Raw genomic sequence first — 12,109 nt, forward strand, 5'->3', positions numbered from 1 at the left:
AAGTATGAAAAACACTTCAGTAGACAAAACTAAACTTAGGGAATTTAGTAATACAGCTATGTTAGAAATGAATAAAGAACACAGAGGATAAGTGAGCTAAATTTCTCATCTACTATTAATAAGTTAAATTAAAACTTAATAAAGCAAAACATATCAACATAAGCACATCGTTTAGAGATATGAACTTAACTATACACCAGGAAACAAAGTGACTGTAACAAAGTGGTTTATTTGGGGGACTAAGCCTGGGAGTGGGGAAGTGGAGAAGGCCAAGATCCGTTACAAACCCTTCTGTACTACATGACTGTTTAAGTGTGTTTGTGTACTGCTTTGGTAGGGGGATGGAATGGGTGGAAAATGAGGTCAACAAGTTAAGTATTAGCAAGAAATACAACTGAGTAAAGCCTTCTAAAGTGACTGACACTTACCTACTGGGGCCTGGGGGGCTCCAAAGCCCAAAGTAGCTGTCGTAGTATTAAATCCAGGGGCCCCAAAGGCTCCTGTACCAAGAGGCCCTCCGATCTTAGGTTGGTTGTTCCCAAACAAAGATGCCTGTCCAGCACCAAGAGCTACGGAGACAAGAGGAAAGAAAAAGCGCCACAGGAGATCCTTTGAATGTTATACCAGAGGTCAGTTACTTAAAAATATAATACATTTGGAAACTTCATAATGACCACTCATTTCAACAAAAGAGCTAATACAGTCAATGCTAACTATATGCCAGGCACTGTGCTAAGAACATTATATACATCATAGGGAAAACACTTAACTTCTCTGTGCTTCGGATTCTTCAACTATAACATGAGATAATAATACATAGTTTAGATATTTATCCTAAGGTTAAAATGAATAAACACATACTAAGCATTTAAAAGAGGACTGGTAGATACTAATATTCATTAAATATTAGCTAGTACCTCACTTAATCTTCCTAAGCCTGAAACAGGACATATTATCTGCATTTTATAGATGAGAAAACTAAGTGTTTAGTAATTAGCTCAATTGTCACAAATGTTGTAGATGGTGAAACTGAGGTTCAAATCTTGGTGCATCTGAATACAACCAGGGTTCTTTACTACACTATAGTAATATGAAGTTTGAAAGAATTAAAAAATAATCAATTTTTAAATATCAATATTTGCAAATCAAAATATGCAGCTGAACCAATCACAATGTCATCTTTTTGACTAACATACAGGCTAAACTACAGAAAACCAAATCCAGTACATCTGTGAGGAGCAAAAAGCAGTACTTTCAAGTGTACTATCTCACGAAAACTACTTTACACCAAGACAAACGTTTTGTTTTATAAAAAGCTAAATGCTTTGTGATGAGGTTACTAAACAGTCTCAAGTTTCATCATAAATCAGACTAGAGGGAGTAGAACTTATTTTCACCAAGGGGAAACCACTGCAGAAACTTAGGTTTTAAAGTCTAATGAATCTTGCTTATGGATCTTGTTCTCAGCAGTGAAACTGGGGAGAATTTATTTAGAATGACTTATTGGCATTAAATTTTTTTAAAATTTCCATCTCCTCCTCCTCAAAAAGTTATTGGAAATTCGGAAGATCTAAAGTTCGTTTTAACGCCATCAATGCATCTTGAGAGAGAAAAAAACCACTTCAGAAATACAATACTTAGAGATCTAAAATACTGAATACAAATTGTTTTGAGATTGCAATCAAAAAAAGGCTAGGAAGCTTATACTCAGAGAATCCATACAAAATAAATTAGTGAGGGTACTATTGAATGGACAAAACATTCCCTGTCTAATTAGTAACAAGAAGACAATCCCTTTGCTACAGCTTTGGAATAGGGAATGGCTTCTTTTAAAATCCCAAACCATCAGAAATTGGTGAAAATTAACAGAAAACCTGAATTTACTTCCTTGAAAGACATACTTTACAGCACAAATTTCAGAATTCTTTATTTTTCCAGGTAGCAAATACCTCCTTACCAATGAACAAAAACCTAGAAGAAAAACGAATATATAAAATAGACAAAAATTTCTCATCTGGATGGGTATGCATTTCCTTCACCTTTGTAGGAGCCCTGGATGAAGAACCATGAAACAGTCTAAAAATCACTGTATTTCAATAACCAATAAAAGAATAAAAAAGGCACTGGGAGGTTCAGGTCACCTGGAAAGAAACTATCATAAATTGACCTGCCTGCATACTGCTGCAATTTGTCAATAGAAAAATAAATATTTTATCTAGATCTAGCTCATATTACGTAAATGGCTTTTTATGCTTAATAAAAAGGACTTCCTAAGAGTCCACAGGTTGAGGGACATTCTGGAAAATAATGTCAAGTTATGAAATGCACTATATTTACGATTAGTTGTAGGAGTCATAGAGCAGATATATGGGGGGCACCATGTTGTAATAGTGGCCCTAGAAACTCCAAGGATGCTCAAGAAAAAAAGTGAAAATGGTTATATTCTTTTTGAGATTAGAAGTTAATTTTATCTATGGTATCTATTAGCTTTGGGTAAATTTTTCTGTGTATACCTTAGCATTACAATAAACTTTACTAGATGCACCCTAAACTTACTACTTCATGGAAAATTTTAAGAACTAAAATCTCCTTTTTTTTTTGGAAATCTTTTAAAGTTTATTTATTTATTTTGAGAGAGAACGAGCAAGCAGGAGGGGCAGAAGAGAGGGACAGAATCCCAAGCAGGTCCACACCATCAGCATAGAGCCCTATGTGGAGCTCTAACTCATGAACCGTGAGATCATGACCTGGGGCCACAACCAAGAGTTGGGTGCTTAACCGACTGAGACACCCAGGCACCCCAAGAACTAAAATATCTTAATATTACTAACTACCAGGGCACCTGGGTGTCTCAGTCAGTTAAGAAGCATTTGAATTCAGCTCAGGTCATGGTCTCATGGTTCGTGGGTTCGAGCCCTGCATCAGGCTCTGTGCTGACAGCTCAGGGCCTGGAGCTGGCTTTGGAATCTGTGTCTCCCTCTCTCTGCCCCTCCCCAGCTCATGCTCTCTCTTTCTCAAAAATAAACATTTAAAAAAAAAAAAAAAAGATAGCAATATTACTAACTACCAAGAAAATGGCATATTATAGATAGTGACAATGATACTTTATATCACTGTCAAATCAGAAATGTATACACCCCTGATTTAATGAGGGTTCCTTGGTCTGAGCACATGGGAGGTGGGGAATATCAAATGTCAAGGAATAATACATTTTACAGGAAAATTTGTTACAGGACATTTTACTTCTGCTGAGACAGAAGTATTAATCTTCATTACTCCAAACAAAAGGTGCATAGGAATACCCACTTAGCTAATGCCCCAAAAAGACATCACCCAAAGCTACAGTGCTATTCTACTTGAAATGCAGAGTTCATGAACATGGATATTTATGTACAATCATCTCCAGACACACTGCTCTCAAAGCCTCAAGTCTGCTTTATCAGATGTGATTATCAAAGAATTCCAACAGCGTATGCTTGTTGGTTCTCAGAACTCTTATTTCCTACATGATCTAGTGCTGCTAAGGTTTGGGGGTGTAAAATTATTTACTGATTTTATTTGGGTTTTAGTTTATACAAAGCATGAATGGGGGATATATAATGGCAGTAAAAACAGGATCTGTTGTCTGTGATGTAGAACTGTTTAAGGATAACTGAACATATTCAAATAAATAAAAAGGCTGAGATATTACATTATCGTGGAAGAGAAGATGATAGCATCAGAAAAAGTTACATGATATTTTATAACTTGCACTATAGGAAAAGGCACTGGTGATAATAACCTGCAAGACCTAGAAGCCTCTTCGGCTCTTTGCCCACATAAAAATAAACTTGTATATGGTGATACCATAAAATTAAGCGGTAAACTTAAAGACTTATCTTTAAAGTCTTTATCTAACAGACATTAGGATAAGCATCTTACCTGGGTCTTAGGTTTATGGTTCACAAACTGTCTAGGGTCAAAACTACCTTTGAAAAGCTCTTAATTTGCCCACACCAAAGCTAATTTTTTTCTCCAGGATTACAAGAGAACACTGATGTCAGATGATATATTCTGCTTAAGTTTAGGGATTACACTGCACAAAATTTAGAACTTTTTAGTTTTTATTTCTTGCTAAATATAAGTGGTAGAATTTGGATAAGTTAAAAAGTTCAAATAAAAGACTCTACCGTACAACCCAAAAGAGTTAATATCCACAATATCTAAAACACTCTCAAAAACAGATTAAGAAGCAATGATCAAATATTGAGTAGGGAATTGAAAGATTCAAATGGCCAGTAAACATACATTAAGGATACCCTTCACCAGTAATTAGTGAAATGCACACTAGAATACACCAATTTCCACTAACACGGATGTAAAGATGAAAAAGTCCAACAATACGGAAAGGGTATGGGAAAAATGAGCACTTTCACACAATGAGAACAAAAATTCATACTGGCATTCTTTTTGGAAGGCAAATTAGCAAGACTGACCAAAATTCAAACTGTGTGTATACTGACACAATCCCAAGTATCAATCCCATAGTAACACTAACACACACAAAATTATGTAATGAAGATCTTCATTACTGCATTGCTAATAATATCAAAAAGCTCAAATGTCTACCAATAGGGGAAAGCTGAATTATGGTATTTGTATATGTTTATGTATATGTTTATGTATATATACAGACATCTACACACAATGGAATACTAACAGAAAAAATATATGCCCCAAATGCCATGGGAAATGAAAAAATGAAATAAAGAATTATCACATAAGGAATAATGAAGGTGCTTTCATTTTGAAACATTTTTGACCATTAACACACAATATAAAATACACAGAGACCCATAACACACACGTTAATAAAAATTAAACGATACTTGGGGCGCCTGGGTGGCTCAGTCAGTTAAGCTTCCGGCTTAGGCTCAGGTCATGATCTCACAGTCTGTGGGTTCGAGCCCTGTATCAGGCTCTGTGCTGACAGAGAGGAGCCTGGAGACTGCTTCAGATTCTGTGTCTCCCTCTCTCTCTGCACCCCCCCCCCCCAAAATAAACATTAAAAAAAGTTTTTTTTAATTAAATACTTAACCTTGCTTTGTACAATAATTTTTTCATTTTTTTTTTTCCTTAAATGCTGCTTGCAGTGCACTACATAAATACTACATCCAACTAACGTATCTTAGCCTTTGGTTTAAAAAAGACACTCTTGTAGGATGTGGTTTCTACTTAAGAATACAATAAAAATATATATATAAAGCACACACATGTATAACCATGTGTATGTGCACGTACATTTGAGAAAAATGTACAAAATGTACATAAAGGGGTCTGACAAAATCCCAAACTTTAAATAGCTGTTACTTCACAAACCGGAAGGTGTTAAGACACTTCTGTATTGTTGAGGGTTTTTTTTCACAAGTACTTACAGCTTTTATTTTAAAAAGAAATGGAAGGAAATAACTCAGAGTATAAAATTAAGTACTATTAAAAAGGAGATGGCAGATAAATGATCACAGCATACAAAGACAACAGATAACTGGATGATGGAAGCAGAGACCATGGAAATAAATAGTCTGCAACTAAATGACAGTCAGATGACTTGGGAAACAGGCAAAACTATATGCTCTAACAACCTTGTTGAACTGTACATGCTGAAGCGCTTATTCGTTTTATGACCACTACCACTTCTTATTGCTTAAAGCAGTTGGGCAGGCAGGAGGGTCAATGTCTGGGGTGCCAGGGTGGCTCAGTTGGTTAAGTGTTGATTCTTAATTTCAGCTCAGGTCATGATCTCAGAGTTGTGAGATCAAGGCCTCTGTCATGCTGCATGCTGAGTGTGGAGCCTGCTTAAGATTCTCTCACCCCTCTTCTCCCTTCCCCTCACTCACATTCTCTCTCTCTCTCTCTCTCTCTCTCCTCTTTCTAAAAAACTAAAACATAAATAAAAGAAGAAGGGTCAGTGTCTTCAAAGGCACTGAAAATTAATTATCAACAGTAGGAACAGAGACACAGGTGTGACATCTCAGCTTTACATCAAGATGGAAAGAACTGAGAAGTATGCACAGACTTTGTAAAAGAGCTTATGCTCTTACTGCTCTGTTTTCCTATTAGGGTAATTAAGCTTACTTGATAAACAGTTCAAAGTCTTAAATCCCTTTTACAAAGGTAGCACAAGGGAATGGGAAGCTAATAATGCCGTCATATTGACAAGTCTCACATTAAATACTAAAAATCCCAAATAGACCAGGACTATAGACATTTTGTAGAATGGGAGCATAAATAAGATATGTGTCCAAATGTCTAAGATAAATGTCTAAGATAAATGTCCAAATGTTCTAAAACCTGGTAAAGCATAACTGCTGAGAATGTTTTATAAGTCTGTTTGAGAAAATGCATATCTACACCCTATTTCCAGGCATAAGATCAAACAGAGTTGTCTTAAGTTCCAACAATTAGAAGGCCTAAATTTTGTGGTACAGTTCCTTACCTGTTCCAAATCCTGCACCAAGGCCAGTTCCCAGAGTCCCAGGTCCTGGTTTACTTCCAAAAATACTACTTCCACTGGTATTTGTGCCGAAACCTAGAAGGACAAAAGAGTGAGTGGACTGTACTTTTAATATAACTCTCAATTTCCTGTATAAGGGAATTTTTAAAAAGGCAGTCTGACCCTAAGCTTTGTATCCTGTCAGTTAATAATATTTAGAAATCCTAAATGGCAGGCTACTTTAACATTTTTAAAGTTTTTAAAATTTTGATGCCTGTAAACAGACCCCCATATCTTCCTATTTACTTAATTATGTTTCAGACTTGAAATATTAAAGCAAAGTGACTATGCTTGAGCATATACATTCCCTTTGTAAGACTCAAACCTATTTTTGATGTTTAATTAATGGAAGAAAAATGAATTCCCTCCAGCTTTCACTAAAAATAAGACAGTCCAGGGCACCTGGCTGGCTCAGTCAGTAGAAAATGTGGCTCTTGATGTTAGGGTTTTGAGTTCGAGCCTCATGTTGGGTCTACAAATTACTTAAGTAAACTTTAAAAAAAAATTTTTTTTTTTTAAAATAAGACAGACAACAAACACACTTTATTGAATCTAAAGGTTCCTGCTAACAGAAATTTACCTTTACAATTTTCTACAGTAGTAGCTCTGGTTTTGAACAGATAAACCCTGCATGGGCAGTAATGTGTGGCTGGCTGACCACACATGAGGAACTTTAATCCTCATCTTTCACCTTTATGAGGTGTCATAATCAAATCAGCCCACAGAAGCACTCAAGGACTCAGTTAGCTGATATTAAAAATAAGTATACATAACTTTTCTTGGGTTGAACTGTTTCATTATCAGAGATGGTGGATAGTTAAACCATCTTCCTTCACTATGACTGATCTTTTAGAGAAAATCCTATTAATTTCCCTTGAAAAACCACAGGTTTCCCCAGAAGAAACCTATACTGCATTACTGCTATTATTTACCTTTTGTTCAGATAGGTCCACAAAGTTTCTGTACTCCTTTTGGAGATGATATCAACAAAACAGCTAATGAACATAACATTCATCTCTTGCTTTTCTTCATAAAGATTTTATTGTTAAGTAATCTCTACACTCAACATGGGGCTCTACCTCACAACCCGGAGATCAAGAACTGTATGCTCCACCAACTGAGCCAGTGAGGTACCCCTATCATTAATCTCTTTTGATAAGAGGAAACAAAAATCAATCAAACCTTGTTCATGAAATACTTGAAGTCTTTTTAAAAGGTATCATGGAGGGGAACAGCTCTAAAAGATAACAGTCTTAGTAAAGAGTATCTTGGAATATATGACACTATCACCAGATAAGAATATTATACTTAGTCATGCCAATCTTTGGATTATTATCTCAATAGAAAAAGACCAAGAAAAAAGGCTGAAGAATTTAAATAGTTTGAAAATGTATTTTTAATGTCATTTAGAAATACATGTGATCAGGGGTGCCTGGTGGCTCAGTCGGTAAAGCATTCAACTCCTGATTTTGGCTCAAGTCATCATGATCTCATGATCAAGCCCTGTGTCAGGCTCTGCACAGAGCCTGGGATTCTCTCTCCCTCTCTTTCTGCTCCTCCCTTGCTCACGTGCTCTTTTTCTCAAAATAAAAAACTAAAAAAATGCATGTAATCTGACATAATCTATTTAATTCATATACTCATTAAATCTTTTCTTCAATTGTGCTAATAGCTATGCCACAAAACAGTACTGCTACTCAAACACAGTTTTTGGTTTTTTTTAAAGAAAACAAAAGAATTGGAAATATTCTTTTTTGAGTTAAAATTTAACCGGAAAGGGTCTTCCATTCCCATAAATAGCAGAAAATAAGATACTTGTGAACTACCTCAAACCCACACGAGGGAAGTAAGTCCCAACTTACACTGTTTATACCACACATTTCCTCAGATTCTTACTGACAAATGTTGATCAACTCTGTTATTTCAAAACAATTTTTAAAGTAAAATTAAAGATGATTAATTAATGGTTAATTAATTTACAACAAAGGAGCCAAGAATATACAAAGGAGGACAGTTTGTCCAATAAATGGTGCTAGGAAAACTGGACAGCAAAAGAATGAAACTGGACCACAATCTTACACCATACACAAAAATTAAAGACTTGAACTGCAAGACCTGAAAGTATAAAACCCCTAGAAGACAATATAGGCTGTGAGCTCCTATGTAACATCTGTTGGGGCAATGACTTTTTGGATGTGACACCAAAAGCAAAGGCAACTAAAGCAGAAATAAACAACTGGGACTATATCAAACTTAAAAGGCTTTTATACAACAAAGAAAACCATCAACAAAATGAAAAGACAAGCTACTGCAAGAGGGAAAATACCTGTAAATCACACATCTGATAAGAGGTTAATATCTATATAAAGAGCTCAACATGATAGCAAAAAATAATCTAATTTAAAAACGGGCAGAGGATCTGAATAGACATTTTTCCAAAGAAGACATACAGATGGACCAAAGACATATGAAAAGATGCTCAACATCATTAATCATCAGGGAAATGCAAATCAAAACCACAGTGAGGGCTGTCTGGGTGGCTCAGTTGGTTAAGCATCCGACTCTTGGTTTCAGCTCAAGTCATCTTAAAGTTTATGAGCGTGAGCGCTGTGTCTGGCTCTGTGCTGATAACACGAGGCTGCTTGGGATTCTCTCCCTCCCTCTCTCTCTCTCTGACCCTCTCCCACTTGTGTGTGCATTCTCTCTCTCTCTCTCAAAATAAATAAATGAACACAAATAATTTTTTACAGTAGCCAAAATACTGAAAACAGTATTTTGTATTTTAAGTATCCACTGATGGATAAATGGATAAAGATGTGGTATGTACATACAATGAATATTATTCAGCCATAAAGGAGAATGAAACATTGCCATCTGTGACAACATGGATGGAATTTGAAAGCATTATGCTAAGTGAAAAAAGCCATTCAGAGAAAGACAAAACTGCATGATCTCACTTATATGTGTAATCTCATAAAACAAAAGACGAGCTTATAGATACAGACAATAGATTGGTATTGGCCAGAGGCAAGGAATGGGAGATGGGCGAAATGGGTAAAAGGGGATCAAAGGTACAAACTTCCAGTTATAAAATAAATAAGTCATGGGGATATTATTTACAGTATGGTGACGACAGTTAATACTGTCTTGCATATGTGAAAGTTGCTAAACTAGTAGATCCTAAATGTTCTCATCATAAAAAAATGTGTAACTATGTATGGTGACAGATGTTAACTATTAACTAGACTTACTGCAGTGATCATTTCACAATATACACAAATAACAAATCCTTACACCTGAAACTAATGTTATATTTCAATTATATCTCAATTTAGAAAAATAAGCCTAAGGACTTAAGTATTCAAATAGCTCCTTAACTGCCCACTTAACCATACAGCATAGAAGAATCACTGATATATTGCCCAACATCATCTTATTATTACAAAAAGAATCGACCTTTTTAAACTGTTGCTCCCACGTATAGGCATTCTGTCTGTAATTCCTCTCCTGAAACAATTCTATTCCTCCATTCACTGAGAAATTCAGACACTAGGGGCACCTGGGTGGCTCAGTCGGTTAAGTGTCCGACTTCGGCTCAGGTCATAATCTTACGGTTCATGGGTTGAGCCCCACACAGGGCTCTGTGCTGACAGCTCAGAGCCTGGAGCCTGCTTCAGATTCTGTCTCCCTTGCTCTCTGCCCCGCCCCCACTCACGCTTTGTCTCTCTCAAAAATAAATAAACATTAAAAAAAATTAAAAAAAAAAAGAAATTCAGACACTTATCTTATACTCACTTAATCTTAAACTCGTTCCTGCCAGGAATATTTACTAAGAAAATGAGCTGATGACTCTAAAGAATGACTTAAGGATCTTGCAACACCAACTGTGGCAGCAGGTACTCCAACTTACTTTAGGTATCCCAACTTTTAACTCTGTGGATTAACCAGCATCAGAATGAAACAAAATCCCGTAATGGATAATGTGTGACCAACAATAACTTAGCAACACTCTGAATCTTTGTATAACCTTATTCCATTTCCAGATTTGTTATATGGCTTATTTCCAAATCGGAAGATTCTTCTGCCCACAAACTCAAAGTTGAAAGGTTCCCAAGACAACAAGAGAATCAAAGAAAGCCTTACCTAGCTCTGGATTCCTCAAGGGTGGTAACAGAAATTTAAATTCACCCAAGAGTAGAATAAAACTTGCCACCCTGCAACTCCCATCTGACTCAGAGGGAATCATTACTCTTAGGGCCCCATTTGTTCACCCTTTAAATCATTTAACCAAGTTTTAGTGAGCACCAATGCTATGCCAGGCACTAGGTCAACACTGGGGATTAAAAAAGAAAAAAAACTAGGACCATTCAGATTCATCACAAAAGCTAGTGAGGCATTTTAGATAAAAATGAAATCTTTCATTTTCAAACCATTGGACAGGAGTGTGTGTGTGTGTGTATATACATATCCAACAAAAAAAATCTCCAAACATATCAGAAATCTGCAACCATGGAAAAACATCAAGCCCAGCCCACTTCATCATTTTAGCCTATATAAGCAAATAAAAACAGTGTTTCTGAACATGAAGCATGCTACAAAAAAAGACATGTATTTTCAAAGGGAGGGAAAATTGGCTCTTGAGGGGTTAAATGAATCATAGATATACAATGGTTTATGGCCCTTGAAAGGGCCACAGTACATAAACAGACACACAGTACATATGTGATATTAAAATCTCATAGGATGAGAAGATAACTAAGAAACAACTGGTCTAGGGGTTCCTGGGTGGCTCAGTCAGTTAAGCATCCAACTCTTGATTTCAGCTCAGGTCATAATCTCACGGTTCATAGGTTCAAGCTCAAACTCGGACTCTGAGATCAAGAGTGGCATACTCTTCCAAATGAGCCAGTCAGGTGCTCCACTGACCATGTCTTTTCACTCATCTTCCACTAAGTATCCCCAGTGTGTAATGATGTATCTGGTATGTAAAATCCTTAACAGATATTTAAACTATTATTTCCCTTGATCATAAAATGAACTTTCCTTATCTAATGCAAATTATGTTAATAATTTGTTAAAAACTTGATTAAAAGCTTAATTAGGTAGTTACAGAAAACATAATGTTCTATTAAAGTTTAATTTTTTTAGCATTATCTCTGAAAACTAGTTTAGGGCTGTATTTTAATTATTATTCAATCTTATCTGTATTTTCTAAATTTTTTATAATGAACACATATTCAAAAATAAACTTTTGCAGCTGAAGGAAAGCTTCAACTTTTGATAAGAATCATGAAATCTCAAGAAAACAAAAATCAAAACAAAAATGACGACAAAAAACATTTAAAAAAAAATCATCAAATTTGTACACTACTTCCCTATTTGAAACCTGGCCTAAGAGAATGTGTTATCTCGGGGCTTCTGGGTGGCTCCGTTGGTTAAGTGTCCAACTCTTGGTTTCTTCATTCAGGTCGCGATCTCACAGTTTTGTGAGTTCGAGCCCCGCATCTGGTTCTGTGCTGGTAGCATGGAGCCTACTTGGGCTTCTTGCTTTCTCCCTCTCCTCTGCCCCTCCCCTGC

General features: G+C 36.1%; 1 protein-coding gene across 7 annotated transcripts in view; it reads right to left on the bottom strand.

Annotated features, from left to right (window-relative positions):
* Window positions 1–12,109, bottom strand: part of NUP98 (nucleoporin 98 and 96 precursor) — a 119,733-nt gene that overhangs the window by 75,984 nt on the left and 31,640 nt on the right. For 4 of the 7 annotated variants that reach the window (XM_047824239.1, XM_047824238.1, XM_047824237.1 and 1 more), the window contains exons 11-12: window positions 6,476–6,568; window positions 429–569 (exon numbers count right to left, since the gene is read on the bottom strand). In XM_047824239.1, the coding sequence (XP_047680195.1) occupies window positions 429–569; window positions 6,476–6,568 (234 nt within the window). The remainder of the gene's footprint in view (window positions 1–428; window positions 570–6,475; window positions 6,569–12,109) is intronic. The other 3 variants (XM_047824242.1, XM_047824241.1, XM_047824240.1) reach the window with 1 other exon arrangement.

The sequence above is a fragment of the Prionailurus viverrinus genome, chromosome D1, assembly GCF_022837055.1.
Source record: "Prionailurus viverrinus isolate Anna chromosome D1, UM_Priviv_1.0, whole genome shotgun sequence".
Classification (NCBI taxonomy): domain Eukaryota; kingdom Metazoa; phylum Chordata; class Mammalia; order Carnivora; family Felidae; genus Prionailurus; species Prionailurus viverrinus.